This window comes from Cervus canadensis, chromosome 8 (assembly GCF_019320065.1).
Source record: "Cervus canadensis isolate Bull #8, Minnesota chromosome 8, ASM1932006v1, whole genome shotgun sequence".
NCBI lineage: Eukaryota > Metazoa > Chordata > Mammalia > Artiodactyla > Cervidae > Cervus > Cervus canadensis.
Window position 1 is genome coordinate 32,583,551 of NC_057393.1, and position 22,809 is coordinate 32,606,359.

Sequence of the window (22,809 nt, forward strand, 5' to 3'; positions counted from 1 at the left end):
TTGCTCCGGAGGTCATCTAACTGTGTTGGGACAAATCTGCCCCTTTCTTTTTTTTAACACCAAAAACATTTTGTATTGGGGTATAGTCAATTAGCAATGTTGTGATAGTTTCAAGTGAACAGTGAAGGGACTCAGCCATACATGTATCTATTCTCCCCCCAAACTCCCTCCCATCCAGGCTGGCACATAACATTGAGCAGAGTTCCATGTGCTATACAATAGGTTTTTGTTGGTTATCCATTTTAAATCTGCCCCTTTCTGACTTAAATTTTGGAAAGGGGATAGTAATATGGTCCCCAAAGGGAATTCAAACAACTACTAAGTAGGAAGGTTGTCAGAGAGGCTCCCAGTGTTGAATGAAAGGGGCTAGGGAGCAGTGTTGAGTTCTGATCCTGAGATTTTTGGGCCCTTCCCCTGAACTTGTGCATGTGCGTGCATGTACACACACACACACACACACACACACACACTCCTCACCATCGCTGTCTTTAGTTTAAATATGCTGCCACCAAGTGGTAGCTACATGTGTTTGTTATCAGACTTTCAACTTTGCTCCCAATTCTCTTGAAAAGTTTGTGTTCAAGAGCCCCACAAATTTAAACCATCATGTTCCACACCATACTAGATAATAAATGTTTTTAGGGTAAGCTTATGGAAACACTAAACGAAAATTATAGCACATCTCTCTCTGGGTGACTTCACTCTCTGTTGATCTTTTTCTCATTTACTTCTTTTGCTTCCGTCTTTGCCTTCAGAGAATGGTACAGTGTTCCTGTCGGTCCTTTGACTTAGGTAATACATTTAGGTCACTTTGTTGAGGCTCTGGGTGCTAAGGCCTCAGGAGTCTCTTCTGGGTCCAGCTGTTTCCCAGGTATTCCACTTGTGGATTTAGCGCTGCTTGAATATCTCAGAGGCTTGTCTTCCTCCATCAGGAAAAAGGAAAAGAAGAAGAAAGATGCAGTGACTTGCTACTGGAAACTAAACTCACACGTGTCACTCTAATCCATCCCAGAGGGCTGCTCTGCTTCTGGGACTCCTGCTTTGAACCTTTCTCTTGCGCCCCTGCTTCTTCCACCTGCTTATGTGAATCAAGTTTGCCTGCAGTGGGGAGAGACAACTTGGCCCAAGCTAATGGCCCAAGCTAACAAACGTGCTGACTTCTCTTAGCAACCTCCTTGGTAACCGGCGTCTTTGTAACAGATCATCTCCAGCAGTGTTTTCTTTACCAGAGCTCTCTGATTACAGTCCTTCTCTGCCAGCTGGGTCCCCTCTGAGGTCCAGTGGGCTTCAGTGAAGGTCCTCACAGCCCCGCCATGTAAGATCTGAGCCCCCCGAAGGACCATTTGTAAGCAGATCATTAGGTTACTGATTGTTAAGTTACTGGAATATGCTACCTTCCCCATCTGCACACTTTTCTCTCAAGAGTCTTCCTTCCTGCAGCAGCATGAGTTCTTACCCGCAGGGAACTCACTCTGAGGCAGAGCTGGCTATTCCTGTCTTGTCTGGGCCTGAAACTGACCTAGTGAAGCCAAGGCAACCTCAAGACACTTCCGACTTCTATAGCTTTTCTGTCCTTTAGATGTACAAGAACGGTGTTGCAAATATAGGCACTTAGTGAAAGAGCACTGGATTGAATGTTTTCAAGTTAATTAAGTTAAACTCCTCACCACCAGCAGCGACCTTGCCTGCCTCTGCAGCCGCACTGCTGTGGGCAGGCCTTCCTCAGGGCACTGCCCACAAATCAGTTTGCATCTGGTCATGTACCAGCTTCTTTGGCTACCTGCTCCTACTAACGTTAGCAAGTATCATCCACAGGCCCTGCACCACAGACGTTTGATTATTTCTTGACTTTGAGAGTTTCCAGAAAATAAGAAGTCATCCTAGATGTTGTGGTGTGAAATTACTTGTTGACATTACAATGCAAGGACTTCACCTCTCCGACAGGTGGTAGTGAGACATCTGTGAGATGCCCCCAAAGGTGGGACATCTGTGGCTGCTCCCGGCTGCCCATTTTTTTTTTTTTGCTGTGTCTCCATCCATCCGCCCATGCTGGTCCTGCTGCCTGCGTTGCCCTTCTCTTTTCTCAGCTTGGAAAATGCCCAGATCCCTTCCCCAAACCCGAAGACCTCCATAGCCATGTATTCATTTGCTTCTTCTTCACTAGTCTGTTCACTTTCACATTCATTCAACATTTATCAATCCACTCAAGTGTTTAAGTCACCGCACCAGGTGATAAGGAGTCAGCAAATAAGCCAGCATGGCCCCTGCCTTCTAGCATTTCCCTTCTAGTGGGAAAGCTGGATATTAAACAAAGAGACTGCATAACTGAATATATAACTACAAACTGACAGTGCTGCAGAGGAAAACGACATGAGGCCCTCGAGAGGGTAGCTAATAGAGAATGGATCTTAGCAAGTCGTAGTACCCACTGCACCCCACCAGGAAACTGACCTGTGAATTCCTTCCTGCAAGGCAGAGGGTCTGTGTGCTCACTAGGGGCAACCGCACTGAGGCCCTGCTTGTCTGCTAAGAAATTCACAGAACTTGACATGCTGCTTCTCCTAACCCTTTCACGTTAGCCTCTTCTGTGTCATTGCAAATCACCTCTCAGTCTCTCTAATTTCAGACTCCCGTTCTCCTCTTTCTGTCTGTGTGTCTCTATCTCTGTTTCTCCCCTCCACAACTCCCTCTTCCTGTTTCGTTGTCTCTCTCCTTCTCCTTCTCTCCTCCTCTGACTCCCACGTCTGCATGTGTGTGACTATCTCTGTCTCTCTGTCCCTGTTTCTGCCTGTCACTGTCTCTCTCTCACCTTCCCCCCACTTCTCCATGAGGGTGGAGGAAGGTTGGACTTTCCTGTTGACATGGTCAATCATAGCCATCCTTCTACCTGTGTGCCAATAGAACCAATCAGGTTTCAAGTTTGTTTGTTTGTTTGTTTGTTTTCAAATGTTTCACCATGCTGCTCCTTGCTTTAAGCCTCTTTTCTAGTCACAATAGCACTTGCTGAAAATAAAAAGTTTTTGGCCTGCTTTCAGTGTTTGAGAGCCTTTCCAGAAGAATAGTCACTCAGTATCTGATATTTTACTGTATTATATACTCAGATTAGGTTTTCTATTAAATTAGTAACACATAATCTGAATGGAGTTTCCACCGCGGCTAAGCAATCTAGATTTATGTCCCAGGAAGAGTATCATATGAGCACCTTTGAAAATTCATTTTTGCTCTTGACTTGTTCCTTAATTAAGTGCCTGCCTGCCTTAACTCATCTGTTCCAGCTTCTTTCTTCCTAGGAATGGTTTCTCTGGGATCAACTCCTGTAAAAAACCATAGTGTAACTCTGCAGCTGGCTTTCCCAAAAGGAGACTGTGGTCCCAGAATCTCCTTGTTATTGTTTTGGGTTGTTTTTTTTTCCCAATGAAATGAAATAATTTTTTCCTTAGATTCCTGCATTTTTTCCTTAGATCAGCAGGTTTCAGCACATTTCAGTTTATTTTTAACTGACCAGTGGTGAAGGTTAAATGCTTAGAATCTGAAGTACAAGGCCTGAGCATCCAGGGATGCAGGATCTGTTGCTGTTGCTGTCCTTTTCAAAATATCCTCTGTCTGGAAACTGACTCCATTCATTTCTGGAATTTCCTATGTATTTCAGTTACTCTTGTGTTACTGTATGCTTGGGTTGTATGCACACATGGGTTGTCAAATTTAGAGTCTGAGGGTTTGAACTGTCATTAACTTGAAACAACCAGGAGCTTTTTCTTTTCTTTGTTCTTACAAAGGTAGTATCTGCTACCACTTGGACTTACTGCCTAATACAGCTATGGCAAATAGTGTTTTAAAAATAATTTCCACATCAGTAAGCTGGTGTTGAGGTCCTGGGAAGCTGTGTTGAGAAGGATCCTGAGGCCACAAAGAAGGCAGTGACTGAATAAAGATATTTACCTTGAATACGGAGTAGTGGTGTGGAGGCCAGTGTGCATCTGCTGTTCCTTGTCTAATTTAAAGATAGTTTTGTTTTGTTGTTGTTTATTCGCTAAATCATGTCTGACTCTTTTGTGACCCCATAGACTATAGCCCACCAGGCTCTTCTGTCCATGGAATTTTCCAAGCAAGAATACTGGAGTGGGTTGCCATTTCCTTCTCCAGGAGATCTTCCCAACCCAGGGATCAAACCTGCATCTCTTGAATTGGCAGGCAGATTCTTTACCGTTGAGCCACCAGAATAGCCAGTTCAAAGATACTTATGCAGTCCAGTGGTTAACACTTCATGTTTTCACTGCAGGTGGCATAGGTTTGATCCCAGGTCAGGGAACTAAGATCCTGTGTGCCCCACCGTGTGGCAAAAGAAAAAAAAGTACTCATGACACAAACCTATGTGATATGTACTATTATTGATGCAGAAAGCTTAGCTTCTCTGTACACCAGTGCTAAATCAAATCTCAGAGACAGAGTTTTGGGTGAAGTAAAAAAGGATAGCTTTATTGCTTTGCCAGGCCAAAGAGGACATAGTGGGTTGATGCCCTCAAAACCGAGTTTCCCAACCTGGGGGAGACAGTGAGAAGTTTTATAGTAAAAGTGGGGGTGATCAGCTTGTGAACATTCTTCTGATAGGTTGGTGATGAGCTAAGTAGGAGTCAGCATCGTCAACCTTCAGGGTCAACTGGCCTGGGGTCTACATGCTTATGGGCAGCATACCATAACTTCTCCCACCTGGAAGGTGTTTCAGTATCTGCAGAATAGGTCAAAGATAATGTTGTATGTATCCATTGATGGGGAAACAGGACCTTGTTCCAAGGCGCTCTTGACTGTTTCTCCCTGGTCCCACCCTTCCCTGATTAACAACTGCCTGAATCTACCCTTTGGAACTCTGGGAAGGTCATGGAGGCTGAATGAAGGCTGTTTCCTATAATCAATGAAACTGGGACACAGAAAGGCTCTGTGCCCAGGAGCCCCACAGGGCCCTGCAAGGTATCATTATTATCACCATTTTAGAGACAGGAAAACCACCTGAGAGGATGTAAACAACTTGGCCCAAGATAATAGTGGGCAAAGAGTTAATGTAACAGCTCTCATTTCCCTTCTCCAGGAGAATTTGACCTTCATTGACTTCCGCTCTGTTACCCTGGTAACCTGATAAGAGCCATATGTCCATTATGTCTCTAGGCAACATTGCCTGTGATAAAAATGACCCTTAATTGGTTGGCAAATTGCATCTGGAACTAGAAGGAGTTGTATGTGAACTATAAATACTTGAAAAGGACACCATACTTTGGGCTTCCCTGAAGGCAGTGTCTCTGGATGCCTCTTACGGGGACCTTGGAATCTGTGCCTCAGGAGGTGCTGATATAACTCAGGAGTTGCGAGATGCTGCTCCTCTGAGGCACCAGGACATCCCCTCCACTTGCCTGATATGGCTCTGGTCTCGTGGCATGAGAGTTGCGAGACTCCCAGAATGAGGAAGGCGACTTGGTACTGTCCTGCTGGTGTGTATCTTCCAACCTTCTGAGTAGGTTGGCACCAGCATAGCCCATGGTCATCTTGTAAGTCCCAATGATCAGCTGGATCTAAAAAGTTGGATCTAGAAGTGAATTGGCCCGGGGTGTTGCAGTCCTACAGTCAGAAGTGGAAGAATCAAAATTGGAACCTATGCATTCCGACCCAAATGCCCGTATCTGTCACCATCCATCTAGAGTGCCTCAAGGAAGAGAAATAATTCTACAGATGTCTCAGGACTGATGTTTATCTGATCCTAGTTTGTCTACTTCCAAAACCATGCTCTTAACCACCAGTGAAGGCGTGGCTATAGAATAAAAAGATCTGTTTGTTACAGGTAGCCCTGCCTCGTTCATCGTACCCATGGATACATGGTTCACAGGACTTCCTGGAAGGTGACTTGATAGTGTATGTGGACAAGAAGGGGTCAGTGTAGGTCATTCCCAGAGCTTATGCTTGCATTTCTTCCTCTCCTTTTCTCATCTTTCCCTCCTCTCTGTTCTTCTCCTTTAAAAAAATAAAACAACAACAACAACACAAACTTTTGAACTACTTTTAGATTTTGAGAAAAGTTGCAGAAATGTTACCCTTCCTGTATGCCTTTCATCCAGATTTCTCAGATAGTAACATCTTACATAACCATAGTTACTAAAGGTGTGAAATGAACATTGGTGCAATACCACCAACTAAACTCTAAGACCTTGTTCAAATTTCACTAGTTTTTCCCCAAGGCTCTTTTTCTGTTCGTAGGTGAGACTAGATACTGTTCCTAGAAAGGAAGCCGCAGTGTCTGCTGTCGTTCTCCTTAGTCTCCTCCAATGTATAACCACAGTTCCTGGTCATTCCCCCTCTTGGATACTCTGGCAGAACCCCAGTCAGTTATTTTGTAGAACGCCCTTTAGTTGGGTTTGCTAGATGCTTTCTGTGAATGGACTGAGGTTATAAGTTTTGAGCAAGACTACCATAGCAATGACATTACATCCTCCTCCATGCACTGTATTAAGGGATCATGATGTTGATATGTCTTATTACTGGGGCTCATTCTTTTCTTCTCTATTTCCTTTCTTAATGTCTTTCTTTAACCCACAAAAAACTCAGCACATTAAGATGGGGTCATAGTACCAGGAGAGAAGCCCTCATCCTTATTATAGAAGTGTGAGAGATCCAGCCAGGGATGCTCTGGCTGCTTTCATTTTTCTTCTACATTTTGCTTTTCTAACTCTTTGTAGCTTCTTCAGTTTTTCCAGTTACATCTTGAATATGGGAATCAGTTCTGTCAAACTGAACTTTGTTAGTGAAATAGCTAGGCCATGTGTGACTCTTTTACTACTGTCAGTGGGGGTGACCGATTGAGGTTTGCACTCTGGTGTTGCCAGCCTGGGAGGTTTGATTGTTGGTGATCGAAACTGTCCTGATGCTGCTCTGCCCTCACCAGATTCTTAGAGATGCCGGAGCCTGAGGGGGCTGCGATTCCTGGAGGATGCAGCACTGGGTGTAACAGAGCCCAATGATAAGCCCATCCTCATCTCTAGGAGTGTCTGATGCAAGCAAGTCTTTCCATACAGGGTCTTTCCCTCTGTGTTCTATTGCTTTGTGAGTTAGGAGTTTCAAAAGTTGCCTGGGTCAGGGTCAGGCAGCTGAGGGGTGAAGGGGTGTAGGGATAGAAGTGGGGAGGGTAGAGGAGGGCCCTATGACCAGCAGGGCACATCTGTAAGGTATGTCTTTCTTCCCTTGTTTTCTAACTTCATGGGGAAAGTGTTCCATAAAACCGCAGTTAAGCAATTTAAATAGAAATCTCAAATAAGCAGAATTTCTCTCCTCTTCAGTTTTTAAGAAATGGATTGTGAGTTCTTATCTGAGATTTATTTTTAAAATATTTCTAGGTATGTTTCAGGATCAATACAGTTACCTTAATCTCTACAGTTTAGTTTATAGAATTCAGTGTTGACCAGAGATGTTTACTGAGTTAACAGTTTCCCATTTGGAATCACAGGGCTTTTTGGACTAGAGGGTATCAAGGTAGATTATATTCAATGTAATGTCTTTACTACATTTATTTCAAGAAATATTAAACTGAAAAAGTAGAAAAAAGGAAAGGAATTGGAAAAAAGATTCATCAAGAGTATATATTTCTTTTTTCTTTTGCCTCAAATCTTTTTTTTTTTTTTTTTAAACTACATATTATATTCCCCCATGAGCCCCTTCTGGCACCTAATTGTCTTCCCTCTCTCCCAGAGGTAACCACTACCATGAATTCAGCATTTATCCTTTCCAGCATGTCAGCAACTTTTCATATGTTTATTAGATATTTATGAATTCGTAAACCACATGTAGTATCATTTTACAGGTATTAAAATTTATATAAACTACTATATATACTGCAAAGTGCTTTATGTAAAATACTTTATATACTACAAACACCAGTCTGCAACTTTTTCACTCAATATTGTGTCGTGTTTAATGGTCACAAAGTTTATATTTTGATTATCAAAAGATTGTCAACGTTTGAAATAAGGTCGAGTAAAAGCTATGCTATGTAATAATGTCATATCTGCTCACTGGAAAGTTTAAAAATCAGTATTTTTATAATTAAATCAATAACCTGGTAATTGACAGGTGAGCCATAATTTATTTTTTAATAACCTAAAATTATTTTTGCTTTGGGAATCTAATTGTACAGACTTGATCATAATTACCTAGACTTTAAAGTGTTGATAGGATTTTCTTCATATATGAATGCAACACAAGCCACTGTGGATAATCTGGAAGACAAAGAAAAGTGTAAAATAGAAAATAAAATGTTCACAATCTGAATTGTCCATGATCTACCTATACTAATTCTGAAATAGTCACTATATGCATTTTGATGTATTTTTTTTCCAGGCTTTCTTCTATGTACATACAAATATCTTGTTTCAAAACTAGAATTATGTCATATGAAGTTTATTATCCTTAACATGATTTTATGAACATGACCTCTTTTCAGTGAACATTCTTGGGAAATGTGATATAAATTTTTCATACAGATTCACCAGATTGTATTTAACTGGTCCCCAAAGATTAAAGTAGTAGGAAACAGTATATCTATGTATAGTGATTAAATTCAAATGATTTTTTTTTCTCAAAGCATAGTATTCAAATTACATATTTTGCCTAAGGAAACAAATCTCCAGTAATTGTATGGTATGACTTACTGAATGCAAACTCTTGATAATATCAAAGCTCTACTTTTAAACGCAAGGCTGCAATTTTGCTCCCAAAATGCATACTTCAGAGTCATAAAGTAACAGCTACAGCTAGTTACTCAGGTTTAAGTATAATCTGCTACAGTAATTGAGTAGTTTTCACATAGTTTTGGTCTCCATGGGTTTATGCTTAATAGTGAAAAATCAAAGGTCTGTGAACTCCCTCCTTATAAATGACCAATTACATCGATGACCTAAAAAGAGTTCTGGTTGTTATGTTTATGAGATGGTACTAGAGTAGCTCCAATACATGCTTTTAACTGTAACAAAATGGTTTGTAGTTTAAATAAATTACAATTTATCTATTCTTTGTTGTTTTTGCTTCCAATTTTTCTGTCATGCAAAAGACTACAGTTATATATTTAAAAATTAAGCCTATTCTTTGAAATGCAAATGAGCATATCTATACCTTTTAAGTCCTGTGGTCCAGGAAAGGGCCTGAAGATTGTAAATATTGTTTTCGTTTATACCCAATACTTACTAGGTAGCCTTGCTGAGTAGGTAAATTGAATGGATGCATGCGTGCATGGATCCATGGATGCATGGTTGATTAGATGGATAGATGGATGGTTTAATCAATTTTTGAATCTCTTAATTTGTCAAAACTTGTATTGGATTGGCCAAAAAGTTTGTTCAAATTTTCCATAAGATGTTACACAAAAAACTTGAACAAACTTTTTTGGCTGAACAATGTATCCATTTATAAAATGTCTGCATGTGTGGAAGGACATATCAATTCTCCTTTTTCTTCTAGATGTTGAGATGCTTCAGGCCAGTACATCTAATCCAATCCCCAGGGATGGTTTCTCTCGGACTACTAAGGACTCTATGATTCGCAAGTTTTTAGAAGGTACGTTGCATCAGTGAGCAGGAAAGCAAAAAGAAGGAAAGCGAAACAAATATAGACATTGCCTGGCTACCTATGAGGGTTGCTCCACTCAACAAATGTACATGGCACATGGTGTGATAGAAGACCCATGGGCTCCCCCATCAGCCTGTTACAAGTAAGCCAGAAGTTCCCACCAGTGGAGCCACTACTTTGGGTAAACAAGTTGCCTTTAGCAAGCCCTCTTTTGAAATACACAGGTTCATTTTTATTTGACCAAAATTTCATGAGTACCTACTATAAGCAAAGAACTATTTTAGATGCTGGGCTAGGGTCACAAAGGAAAATAAGATATGATCAATACCCTCAAGAGACTTTACTTTCTGGTGAAGGAGGAGAGCATGGGGGACATACATATGTTAAAGGTTGCATTAAATCAAGGCTGTATTGTATAGTGATTTACATATATATATATATTGCCCAGTTTCCCCACTATTTATGAAGAGATGTCTTTGCCTCCCTTTGTATTCTTGGCTCCTTTGTCAAAAATAATTGATCACATAAACATGAGTTTATTTTTGACTTTTGAGTCTTTTCCATTGGTCTACAGTGGTTTGTTTTTATGCCAGTACTATACTGTTTTGATTACTGTAGCTTTGTAATGTAGTTTGAAATCAGGGAGTATGATACTGTCAGCTTTCTTCTTCTTTTTCAAGATTACTTTGGTTATTTGGGGTCTTTTATGTTTCTGTACACATTTGAGAATTATTTGTTCTGATTCTGTGAAAAATGCCATTGGTATTTTGATAGAGATTGCATTGAGTCTATTAGATTGCCTTGGGGAATATGGTCATTTTAGCAATATTAATTCTTCTAATCCATGAATGTGGTATATCTTTCCATTTGTTTGTGTTGTCTTCAATTAGTTTCATAAATGTCATAATGTTCAGAGTATAGATCTTTTACCTCCTTGATTAGATTTATTCCTATGTATTTTATTTTATTCCTAGGTATTTATTCTTTTTGATGCAGCTGTTAATGGGATTATTTTAATTTCCCTTTCTTACAGTTCATTATTAGTGAACACAACAGATTTCTGTATATTAATTTTGGATTCTGCAACCTTACTGAATTCATTTGCTAGTTCTAATAGCTTTTTTATGGCATCTTTAGGATTTCCTATATACAGTCTCATGTTATCTGTAATCAGTGACAGTTTTTCTTTTTCTTTTCTGATTTGGATTCCTTTTATTTCTTTTTCTTATGTGATTACTATGACTGGGACTTCCAATACTATGTTGTATGAAATTGTCTTGTTCCTGATCTTAGCAGAAATGCTTTCAGCTTTTCACCATTTGTATGATGTTAGCCATATGATATGGCCTTTATTATGTTGAATTATGTTCCCTCTGTATGCATTCTGTTGAGAGTTTTTTAAAATTATAAATGGATGTCGGATTTTGTCAAAAGCTTTCTATGCATCCATTGAAATGATTACACAATTTTATTCTTTAATTTGTTAATATGACATATCACATTCACTGATTTTCAGATATTGAATCATTTTTGCATCCCTTGGATTAAATCCCACTTCATCATGATGCATGATCCTTTTAGTGCATTGTTGAATTCCATTTGCTTATATTTTGTTGAGGACAATTTTGCATCTATGTTCATCAAGGATATTGGCCATAATTTTCTTTTTCGTGGTGTCTTTGTCTGCTTTAGGTGTCAGTGTGATGCTGGCCTCATAGATGAATTCAGAAGCATTCCTTCCTCTGCAAATTTTTGATGTGAACTCTTCTTTAAATGTTTTCTAGAATTTACTTATAATCTGTCTGGTCCTGGGCTTTTGTTTGTTGCAAATTTGTAAAGTTACTGCTTCAGTTTCATTCTTGATAATTGGTCTGTTCATGTTTTCAATTTCTTCCTGATTAAGTCTGAGAAGATTGTATGTTTCTAGGAATTTATCCATTTCTTCTAGATTGTCCATTTTATTGTCCATATAATTGTTTGTAGTAATATCTTGTGATCCTTTGTATTCCTGTGATGTCAGTTGTAACTTCTCTGGTTTCATTTCTGATTTTATTTATTTGGGACTTCTTTCTTTGTTTCTTGATGAGTCTGGCTAAATACTTATCAGTCTCTATTTTATTTATTTTTGCTCTGATCTTTATTGTTTCTTTCCCTCTACTAACTTTAGGCTTTGTTGTTCTTTTTCTAATTCCTTTAGGTAGAAGGTTAAGTTGTTTATTTGAGACTTTTCTTGCTTCCTGAGGTAGGCCTGAAGCTCCCTGTTAGAACTGCTTTTGATATGTCTTCTAGATTTTGGATTATTGTGTTTCCATTTTCATTTGTCTCCAGGTATTTTTTATTTCCTCTTTGATTTCGTCAGTGACCCATTGGTTGTTTAGTAGAATATTGTTTAGCCTCTATTTTTTTTTTTTTTGCAGTTTTTCTTGTAGTTGATTTCTGGTTTCATCTTGTTGTAGTTTGGAAGATACTTGATACAATTTAAATCTTTTTAAATTTATTGAGGCTAGTTCTGTGGCCTATCATGTGATCTACCCTGGGGAATAGTCTATGTGTGCTTGAAAAAAGTGTGTATTCTGCTCCTTTTGGATTCAGTGTTCTACCAGTCAGTCAGTCAATCAGTTCAGTTGCTCAGTCATGTCTGATTCTTTGTGACCCCATGGACTGCAGCATGCTAGGCTTCCCTGTCCATCACCAACTTCTGGAGCTTGCTCAAACTCATGTCCATTGAGTTGGTGATGCCATCTAACCATCTCATTCTTTGCCGTCCCTTTCTCCTGCTTTCGATCTTTTCCAGCATCAGGTTCTTTTCTAATAAGTCAGTTCTTTGCATCAGGTGGCCCAAGTATTGGAGCTTCAGCTTCAGCATCAGTCCTTCCAATAAATATTCAGGACTAATTTCCTTTAGGATTGACTGGTTTGATCTCCTTGTAGTCCAAGGGACTCTCAAGAATCTTCTCCAACACCACAGTTCAAAAGCATCATTTCTTTGGCACTCAGCTTTCTTTATAGTCCAACTCTCACATCAATACATGACTGCTGGAAAAACCATAGATTTAACTATATGGACCTTTATATATCTATTAAGTCTATCTGGTCTAATATGTCATTTACAGCCAGTGTTTCCTTACTGAATTTTTGACTAGATGATGTATCTGTTGATGTAAGTGATATGTTAAAGCCTCCTATTATTGTACTATATTATTGTATTACTGTCAGTTTTTCCATATGCTGGTAATATTTTCTGTATGTATTTAGTGCTCCTATGTTAGATGCATATATACTTTTAGTTGTTATATTGTCTTATTGGATTGTTCTCTTTATCATTATATACTGTCTGTCTTAGTCTATTGTTACAGTCTTTGTTTTAAAATCTACTTTTTCTAATCTTCTTCTGGGGGTTTTCTTGTTCCTTTGTTTGGCATTATTTACCTGCCCCTCATTTTGAATAATTCTCTCTTTTAATTTTTGTGTTTGGTAGCTTGGAAATGTTTCCCAATCTGAGAGAAGTGGCCTTATATAGCAGATATCTATGGGGCCCAGTAGCATACACCCTTCTGGTCACCAGAGCTATATACTCTAGTTGTGCCTTCTACTTGGGCTACATGGGCCTTTCTGCTGTGGCAGGGCCAACGACTGTGGAGGTGCTGGTAGGTGGGGCTGGTCCCTGGCCTGGTTGGCTGCCAGGCCCTACCTAATGCAGAGGCTATCAGCTTACTGATGGGCAGGGCTGGGATCCAGGGCAGCTGGTTGCAGAAGTTGGGCATCCCAGGGTTTGACAATTGTTTTAGTCACCTTTCTCTCTGTTTCTAGGCAACAGCATGGGAATGTCCAGTTTGGAGAAAGACCATCTTGGTCAGGAAGAAGATGTATATCACACAGTGGATGATGATGAGGCCTTTTCAGTGGACTTGACCAACAGGCCCCCTGTCCCAGTGCCCAGACCAGAGGCCAGCGCATCTGCCACTCACCAGCTATCTGACAATGAATCATACATTTCTAAAGGCAAGTGTGGCAGGGAATGATGCCCTGTGGGGTCTTCAGGGCCTCTCAGCAGGAATTCCCTGGATCCTCTACCTCCTGAATTATTGCTCAGAGAGTATTCCCTCCTGAATGGTCTCCAACCAGTCCCCGGAGACAGGGTCAGAGTTTGGGGCAGATTCTGGAGCTAGACTAGGGGCAGTGGTCAGATTCAGTTCTGGCCTTCCTGCAGGAATTGGCGCATAATGGGAAGATAGAGATAAATAAGATGTCTCTCAACTCCAAATAGCAAGATCACTGGTAATTGTTATCTCCTGAAACTATTATTATTATTATTATTAATTTTCAATATTTAACATTTATTGAAATCTACTGAGTGCTTTATTTGGAATATGTCATAATAATCTATTAGGTACAGGCCATTATCATTTCCATTTTACAGATGAGAAAAATGGAGGCTTACAGAGGTTGTTTGATAACCATGTAGCAGAGCTAGGATTTGAATTCAAGGAGTCTCTCTCTACAACTTTGGTTTTCAATCACAATGCTAGGCTATCTACCTACCTATCTACATTGATAAAAGGATGATAATTGAGTTTTGAGTTCTTCACAATGACCTGTGGGACATTAGATGCTCATAGCATTGTAAGTTTCACTATCTTTCAGAACTTGATTTTATTAATATGATTACAAGTACTCTAAGAGTATAAGAATTGCCAGATCTGTGCACTTGACCTCCATTTCACGTTTAATAGTATAACAGGTTGTGGAAGGCATGGCAAAAGATTATAAACTGGGAAGATAGCCCTCAACTAGAGGGCTGTGGTTGTCAAATAAAATACAGCCATCCCTCATTAAGTATGAATTCCAGAAAAGCGGCACTCTTTTTTTCAGTCTTTATTTTGGTTTGTTAAATCCAGCAATCCGAAGCTGGGTAGGAATGCAGTGGAAGGATGTTTCCGTGTTGTCTAGTGCCCTCAGTCCTCATGGTTTGCCATGATGGTCCGGCTCATTGTGGGAGTTCAGTTAGAAGGGGCACAGGCAATTCCTAAAGAGCCCTGGAGGACTTGCTAGGACATTGTGGAGAGCAAAGGAAAGGAGAGAGGCAGGAGATGACAAAAGGGCAATGGTTAGGAGGCCAGAACCTCTGGGTTCAAGTCTCAGCTCCTTGCATTTTTCAATTCTACAAAATGAGACATTGGGTAAATCATTTCGCCCTCTTTAGTTTTAGTTTCCTCACCTATGAAGTACATATCATAATAATATATGTATAAATTTATGCCTAGTAATATACTCTGTCAGAACCTTATTATGAAGGTCAGATGAGATAATCCATGGGAGTTCAGTTTAGTTGCTCAGTCGTGTCCAACTCTTTGCAACTCCATGAACCGCAGCACACCAGGCCTCCCTATCCATCACCAACTGCTGTAGTCTACCCAAACCCGTCCATTGAGTCGGTGATGCCTTCCAACCATCTCATCCTCTGTTGAGATCCCTTCTCTTCCTGCACTCAATCTTTCCCAGCATTAGGGTCTTTTCAAATAAAGCATTATACAGACATCCTATCTCTTATTGGGATTTCTGTCCTATTGGCATCAATCTCAAGGTTTAGATATGAATAATGATAATAAAGGGCTTCCCAGGTAGCTCAGAGGGTAAAGAATCTGCCTGCAATGCAGGAGACACAGGAGACGCAGGCTTGATCCCTGGGTTGGAAAGATTTCCTGGAGAAGGAAATGCCAACCCACTCCAGTATTCTTGCCTAGAGAATTCCAGAGGAGCCTGGTGGGCTACAGTCCATGAGGCTGCAAAGAGTCAGACATGACTGATGTGACTGAGCATGCTTGCAATGATAATAAAAGCTAACATGAAGTGCTTACACATGCCAGGCACTGTTCTAAGCACTTTCCATATATTAACTCATATAATCCCCACAACAACCCATAGCCAAGGGTTCAATATCATCTTCATTCTACAGATCAGAAAACTGAGACAAGAAGAGTTCATGCCTCTTGCCTTAGATCATGTGGCTCATAAATGGTAGACCCAGGCTTTAAATGCAGGGAGTCATGTGCAGAGCCCAAGGAGCCTTAATCCCTTGTTAATCCTACCACTGAGTGAACATCTGTCACTTCCTAGTGTTCCCTACTAGCCTTTATGGATTCCTCGTGCATGAGTGACATCATCTAAGTCACTTTGGAGCCTTGCACACATTTTACATGTCCCACTGCTCTGAGTTCTGTCCTATGGCACTTGTTGACATGTTAAGTGGCACTTCCTTTTATTCTCAAACTTTGGGGTGTTCCATAGCTTGCTTCAAATATTCAAGGATCCAACACACATCCTTGTTCACTTTATCCTTTTCTTTAATGATCTCATAAATGCCGATGGTGTCCTCTGGCTGGCTTTGTCTTTCTGGTTTGAGACCTTGTCTGTTTGATCTGTCTTCATGTTGTAATCCCTAGAACTTCCATTCTTTGGTTGCCTCCTTTAAAGGGGCTTGTCTGGTGGCTCAGTGGTAAAGAATCTGCCTGCAATGCAGGAGACTCAGGTTCAATCCCTGGGTCGGGAAGATCTCCTGGAGAAGGGAATAGCAACTCATTCCAGTATTTGAGGAGCCTGGAGGGCTACAGTCCACAGGGTCACAAAGAGTCAGACCCAACTGAGCAACTAACACTTCACTTTCTAGAATTTTGATTTTTAGAACTGCGTACAGTGGTCCAAGTTGTGATCCATTACTATTGATTTTGGACAAGATTTTGGTAATTTTTCTGCTAAATGTATAAAATATTATAAAGCTTCTTAGAAAGAGGTACTATTTGGCTTTACTTAGAATACTCTTTATCTCATAGTTTTTGCAGAAAAAAGTCAAGAGAGGCCTGGGAATTTCTATGTTACCTCAGAGAGCATCAAGAAAGGTAAGCAGATGTCCTCAGCTTTCTTTCTTAGGACCTGAACTTCTTGGTGGTGGCAGTGTTCATGTTTCAGAGATTTCCAGGTGTAATCACTCCTTATCCTTGAAAAACAGAGGTTCAAGAAATACCTGAAGGGGAACTGAACTGAAGGTGAAGGGAGAGGAGAAGAGATTGAGGTGACTTAGAACACTGTACAAATTGATCATACCAATGACTTTAGTACCCGACAAAGTGTCTGTAACAGCACACTAAAATACTATTTAGACATTGAAACTGATACCAACAAGATGAAAGTGGGCAGCCCAGCACCCAGTCTTTCCTTAGTGATCCAGCCCTACCGTGCTATTTACCTAGGCTATCTGTATTAGCTAAAGTATACTTTAATTCAACTTTTATTTGAGACATTTTGTTTGCCACTGGGTGACATTTTTTTGAAAGCTTTTTAAAGGAAGTTTGAAGAGATAAGTGCTCTTTTGTTCTTGATGCATTTCCTTGTGCTAAACAGAGGTATTGAGTAGTATCCCATTGATAATTCTTTTGAAAAGGAGCCATGACACCATCTAAACATGGAAAGCATCCCTAAAGACTTTGGTCGTAGGAGGCTGGAACTGACTGACTTGTGCAGTTTTATTTTGTCCCCACACTCCATCTCCCAATGTAATTAAAGATTATAGGGAAAACCTGGGAGAAAGGTATGTGAGTGTGTGTGGACAAAGAGAATGGTGGGTAAGGATGATGTATATGTTTCTTTGAAGCTTTTTCAGTACCCACTGGGTGAAGTCATCTCTCTTTTTCCTTCATGCCACCTCCTTGAATCACAATGTCCAAATGGGGTCCTCCTGGAGACGTTTAGAATCAAAGATAGCCCCACAGGAAATGAGCAGTGAAATGTCACGTTGTTTTCATGTGCTTTAATGGCTCCATCACTTCCGCAAATCTAGCTCACTCCCCACAGAACCTAGAGGAGCCACACAGCCTGGAGAGAGAGGAGTTGGCGTCATACTTCCCTAGAACATCTAAAGCAGAGAATTATATATTTTTAAGGTGGGAGGGAGGTTGGCACATGAACAACCCAAGGAGACTCACTTGGGACCCAGCACCTAATTTTTACCTGGTGACTTTGGACCTGGGTCATGATCCCATTAGCCTTCCAGTCTCCTCAGGCATTTCACACCTATTGGTTCACAATCACTGTGCCCTATGCTGCTTTGAGGAAGGCAGGATGGGGGAGGGCTAGAAGTGCTGGGAGAAGCATCCTGGTTAGCCTTTCCTGTATAGTCTCTTCTGGGAGGATTTTAGTCTAAATCAGTGGTTCTCAACTCGGGGTGATTTCTCCTCCACTCGCTAGCACCGCCCCACCCTGCCATTTGGCAACATCTGGGACGTTTTTTTAAAAGATTATTTGTTTATTTGGGCTGCACTGGGTCTTCTTGCTGCAGCCAGGCTCTCTTCAGTTGTGGTGAGCAGGGGCTCACTCTCTACTTGTGTGTGGGCTTCTCGTTGGCGGTGGTTCCTCTTGTTGCAAATCATGGACTCTTGTGCATGCAGGCTCAGTAGCTGTGTCTCTTGGGCTCTAGAGCACAGGCCCAGTAGCTGTGATGCATAGACTTAGTTGTCACATGGCATGTGGAATCTTCCCAGAGCAGGGACAGAACCTGTGTCCCCTGCATTGGCAGGAAGATTCTTAACCACTGGACCACCAGGGAAGCCCTGGGACATTTTTTTTGTTGTGGCAACTGAGGAAGGAGATGCTATTATCATCAAGTGGGTAGAGGCCAGGTATGAGGTTAAACATCCTACAGTGTACAAGACAGCCAGCCGACCCCAACCAAGAATTACCTAGCCTGAAATGTCAATAGTGCCAAGGTTGAGAAACGCTGGTCTAAAGACTTCTCAGTAATTCATGTTGACTTATCTACTGGATGCTGCATGCCTACATGTGTGCTAACTCATTCAGTTGTGTCCAGCTTTTTATGACCCCATGGACTGTAGCCCACCAGGCTCCTCTGTCCATGGGGTTCTCCAGGCAAGAACACTGGAGTGGGTTGCCATGCCCTTCTCCAGAGAATCTTCCCCACCCAGCGACTGGACCCACATCTCTTATGTCTCTGTATTGGCAGGCGGGTTCTTTACCACCAGCCTGACCTGGGAAGGCCCCCTGGTTGCTATACCTTTCTAAAATGCTGTGACCTTGTCTACTTTAGTGTCATAGGCTTTGAAATTATTAGCTGCTTCCCTCTCTCTGATTCCATGTAGCATCTCCCTTGTCTTGATTCCGCATGTAATTGTTCTTCTGAGACATGTCCTCTTGAACCCACGGCCGGCATCATGAACCCCACTCACCCGGTCAGCTCTTTGCAGTGGAGGAGCCTGGAAACTGAGTTTCTCTTTCCTTTCCAGAGCCACCTGTCAGACCGTGGAGGGACAGGCCTCAGTCGAGCATATATGATCCCTTTGCTGGGATGAAAACACCAGGCCAGCGGCAACTCATTACCCTCCAGGAGCAGGTAAAGCTGGGCATCGTCAATGTGGATGAGGCCGTGCTACACTTCAAAGAGTGGCAGCTCAACCAGAAGAGGCGGTCAGAGTCCTTCCGCTTCCAGCAGGTAACTGGCTCTGGATGGACTTTGTTTCACGTCTGTCTCTCCGCTGGACAGTACAGAAGGGCTGAGTCCCTGGCTGTCCTGTATACTGCTGTAACGGCACACCCGGGGCTGGGTCTGAGAACGTTTGTTTGAGATTCATGATAAGTCAGTGCATACTTGGATTTGTCACCTGTTGTCTGTAACCATATGGCTCCCTGGCCGAGAGCTGGTTGGCCTTTCTTGGTGTCATGAGGCTCCAGATCAGGAACCGAGACTCAATTATAACCCCCAGTTCTATACCTGCCACTTCCCTCTGCATGTGGCCCTATACTTTTGCTTTCTAGCTTTTTGCTTTTCAGAGGCATTCTCTCTACTCCTAGTGCCGACACTCCCACAGAACTATCACACTTTAGAACTCAGAGAACTTGGATAGCTCCCAAGAATTATGCTTAAGTGAACAAAGCAAGTCACTGACATAAAACCACTCAAGTTAAAACACACTCTCATATATACACACCCACCTCCCGCCCCCTGCCCCCACACACACAGATGCACACACACAAACTGTAGGCATGTTTGTGTGCAAACATGCACACATGCACACAATGCAAAGGTCTGGAAAGGATGACCCCACACCCACCCCAGTGGTTACCACTCAAGAGGAAACTGGGATCAGAGGGAGACTCCTGCTGTTACATGAGGACATGTAACTCCACACAGTGACACACGGGAATGTGAGTCCTAAAGCTGCATTTGTCCAGCTCTGACAACAGTCTGTGGCACTGTGCTCGGTGCTAAGTGGACCCAATCTCTTCCACCCCTCACAGCAGGCATGGACATAAATGTCATTGGGCTTCCCTGGTGGCTCAGACGATAAAGAATCTGCCTGCAATGGAGGAGACCTGGGTTCACTTCCTGGATAGGGAAGATCCCCTGGAGAAGAGAATGGCTACCCATTCTTGCCTGGAGAATTCCGTGGACCCAGGAGCCTGGTCGGCTACTGTCCGTAGGGTCGCAAAGAGTCAGACGCAGCTGAGCTAGTAACACTTTCACTTCACTTTACAGAAAACTGAGGCTCAGAGGGGTGGGGAGGCAGAGTCAGGCTTCAAAGGAAACCTTTCTCATTTCAGAGCCTGTGCTCCCTTCTCAATGCTGTGTCTGCCCTCTGAGTGCTCCTAAAGCAGGGTCACCCTCTCTCCCAGCCTATCTCCCTCCCTCTGGTGGTCTGGATGCAGAAACCCAGGGCCCTCCTCACCCAGGAGACCCAGGGAGGCTGCAGTACTGCTGGGAACAGGCTGGTCTTGGCCAAACACTGATCTTCTGAGTCCTTGCCAAGTCGGTGCCATGCAGCATGGTCGTCAGGAGTAGCCAGGGCTCCAGAGCCAGGCAGCCTGAGTTCAGCCTTACTCTGCCTCTTTGGACTGGACAACCACAGCCTCTCTGTACCTCTGCTTTCCCATCTCTGAAGTGTGAAGGGAGAGGGCTAAACCTTGTGAAGCCCTTGGCGTGCCTGGCACATAGTAAATGCTGAGAGTCCTCCATGCTCTGATTGCCTCCTGGCACTTACAGAGCCAAGGAGTCCAAGGACTGGACAGTGGGAAGACCATACCAGGGGCCGCCCCATTGTGCCCCATCTTCCTCTGTCTCTCTCCCGCACCTCCCCTCGCGTGAGCAGGCACTTTCCCTTCAGCTCCTTCTCTCTTCAGGTGACTCTTGCATCTGTGTCTCTGGTAACATCTTTTCAGCCACCAACTGGGCGTGTCCCCCGAGGTATCCTAGACCTGCAGCACATCCAACAACACACAGTTCCTTGAGGCCTCTTCCCTGTCCTGACTCCCTGTGTCTGTTCGCCTATTGTTACCTTCCAGAGGCTGATGTCCAGACTTCAGACTCTCCTGGGCTCTTTCCCACACTCCCCCACATCCAGCCAGCTGTGTGTCTTGCTTGGTCTTGCTCTGTGCGTTCTCCCTCTTGCCTCTGCTCCTGTCTTTGCGCTCCCTCTGCCACATCCTCATGCTGACCTGTATCACCTCCGTCTGCCCTATCACATCGTCTTCAGGTGGGTCTCCTTGCCTCCAATGCCTTCCCCCTCCTCTCTGCCCGACCTTAAAGCTATGGCCAGCCCCCAACTTCCAGTGTCTCCCTGCTGCTTCCTGGACCAAGCTCAGTCTCTCAGCTGCAGTCACAACCCAACCAGTCTTTCTGTTCTGCCTCTGTGGCTACCTCACAGGAACGTTCTGCTCCAGCCAGATGGTCTGAGTGTTAGTCCCTGGGGCATTTCCCTAGTACGCTCAGACACTTAATTTCAAGGTGATTGTTGTTTATGAACTAAAATTATAACAAATATTCCTCCTCACATGTCTGTTTAACATTTATTGAATGACTGTGATAGCCTAAACAGCAGGATTACAGGAAGGTGCAAGAGCTGGTCTCTTGCCCTTTAAGAGCTCACAGTGCCTCTGAAGAGACTACACACACACACACACACACATACACACAGCAAGGCATCATAACCCAGTGCCACAGGGCATGGGTATCACTAAAGACTGGGACAGTCTGGTGTCGGGGGAGGTGGTTTAGAAGGTGGGCCTTGATCCAGACTTGGAACAGAGTCTTAGAATCAGTGTCCCTCAAGGTCAGGGGAATGTGCGAGAACACGGTCTCAGAGGTGGGAATGAGGGTGGAGAGCTTGTAAGCAGGTAGGAGATTGGCCTGTCTAAGGGGCATACAAGGTGGGGGTGGGTTATGAGACTGGGAAGGAACTGGGAACCAGAGAGGAGGGGAGACCCTTTGTTGTGGACAAGATGTCTTCTCTTCAGGCATAGCTTCTAAGAGGACTTGAATTTCTCTGGGAGCTGATTACAAATGCACTCAGCCTCATTTGCATGTTGGAAATGTTATTGCAATGTGATATATCTTGCAAATGTCATAAAATCAGAAAGAATCTCTAATGCCTAGAGGGTATAATTCTGGTGTATATTTTTAAAAACAAACTAAATTTTTCCAGGAAAATCTTAAACGACTAAGAGATAGCATCACCCGAAGACAGAGAGAGAAGCAAAAATCAGGAAAGCAGACAGGTATGTGGCTTCCTGGGGCTGCTGCACGCTGGGGGACTTTGCTATGGTCTGTTTTCCTTGACTCTCTTTTCTGCTGGGGCCTGAATGGGCAGACCACTTGCCCAGCACCTGTCACCCTCTTTATAGATCTGGGTCCCCCAGTAGGCTGTAAGGTCTTTTGGAACAACTTTGTCTTGTTAATTCTGTAAATCTAGTACCTGGCTGGCACATAAGGCACGTCAGCAAATGAAAGAAAGGAAGGCTTGAACTCTGTATGATTCCCTCCTCCCATGAAAGAGGACGATAATGCTTTCTCCCAGGCACCTGACTCTCCCCTTGGCATTTGGGAAGACATGTTTCTCTGAGCAGAGAAAGGAGAAAGTCCCATTCATGTAGCGTCAGTTTCTGGTTCAAGCAGGTCTACTGTGTCATCAGTGTCCACACCACATGCTGCTTTGGAAGCCCGGATCTCAGGAGCAGCAGAGCTCCTGCCACGTGTAGTGGAGGTCCAATAGCAGGGCCATGGATTCCAGTTGTGTGCACTGAGAACCCTCTGCTCCCCTTGACCCTCCCTTCTCCAGGTGCTACCCATGTGGCAGCACCATCCCTGGGCAAGGAGTGGGCAGAAGGTCAGAGGGGTCATCCTCAGACTCCTGCTTGGGTGACGAGGTTTTA

General features: G+C 42.8%; 1 protein-coding gene across 1 annotated transcript in view; it reads left to right on the forward strand.

The window, feature by feature from the left end:
- The window catches only part of PIK3AP1 (phosphoinositide-3-kinase adaptor protein 1), a 113,737-nt gene that overhangs the window by 71,400 nt on the left and 19,528 nt on the right, over positions 1 to 22,809 (forward strand). Inside the window, exons 9-13 of the mRNA XM_043475853.1 lie at positions 9,490 to 9,585; positions 13,408 to 13,599; positions 16,428 to 16,493; positions 18,891 to 19,096; positions 22,083 to 22,155. Of these exons, the coding sequence (XP_043331788.1) occupies positions 9,490 to 9,585; positions 13,408 to 13,599; positions 16,428 to 16,493; positions 18,891 to 19,096; positions 22,083 to 22,155 (633 nt within the window). The remainder of the gene's footprint in view (positions 1 to 9,489; positions 9,586 to 13,407; positions 13,600 to 16,427; positions 16,494 to 18,890; positions 19,097 to 22,082; positions 22,156 to 22,809) is intronic.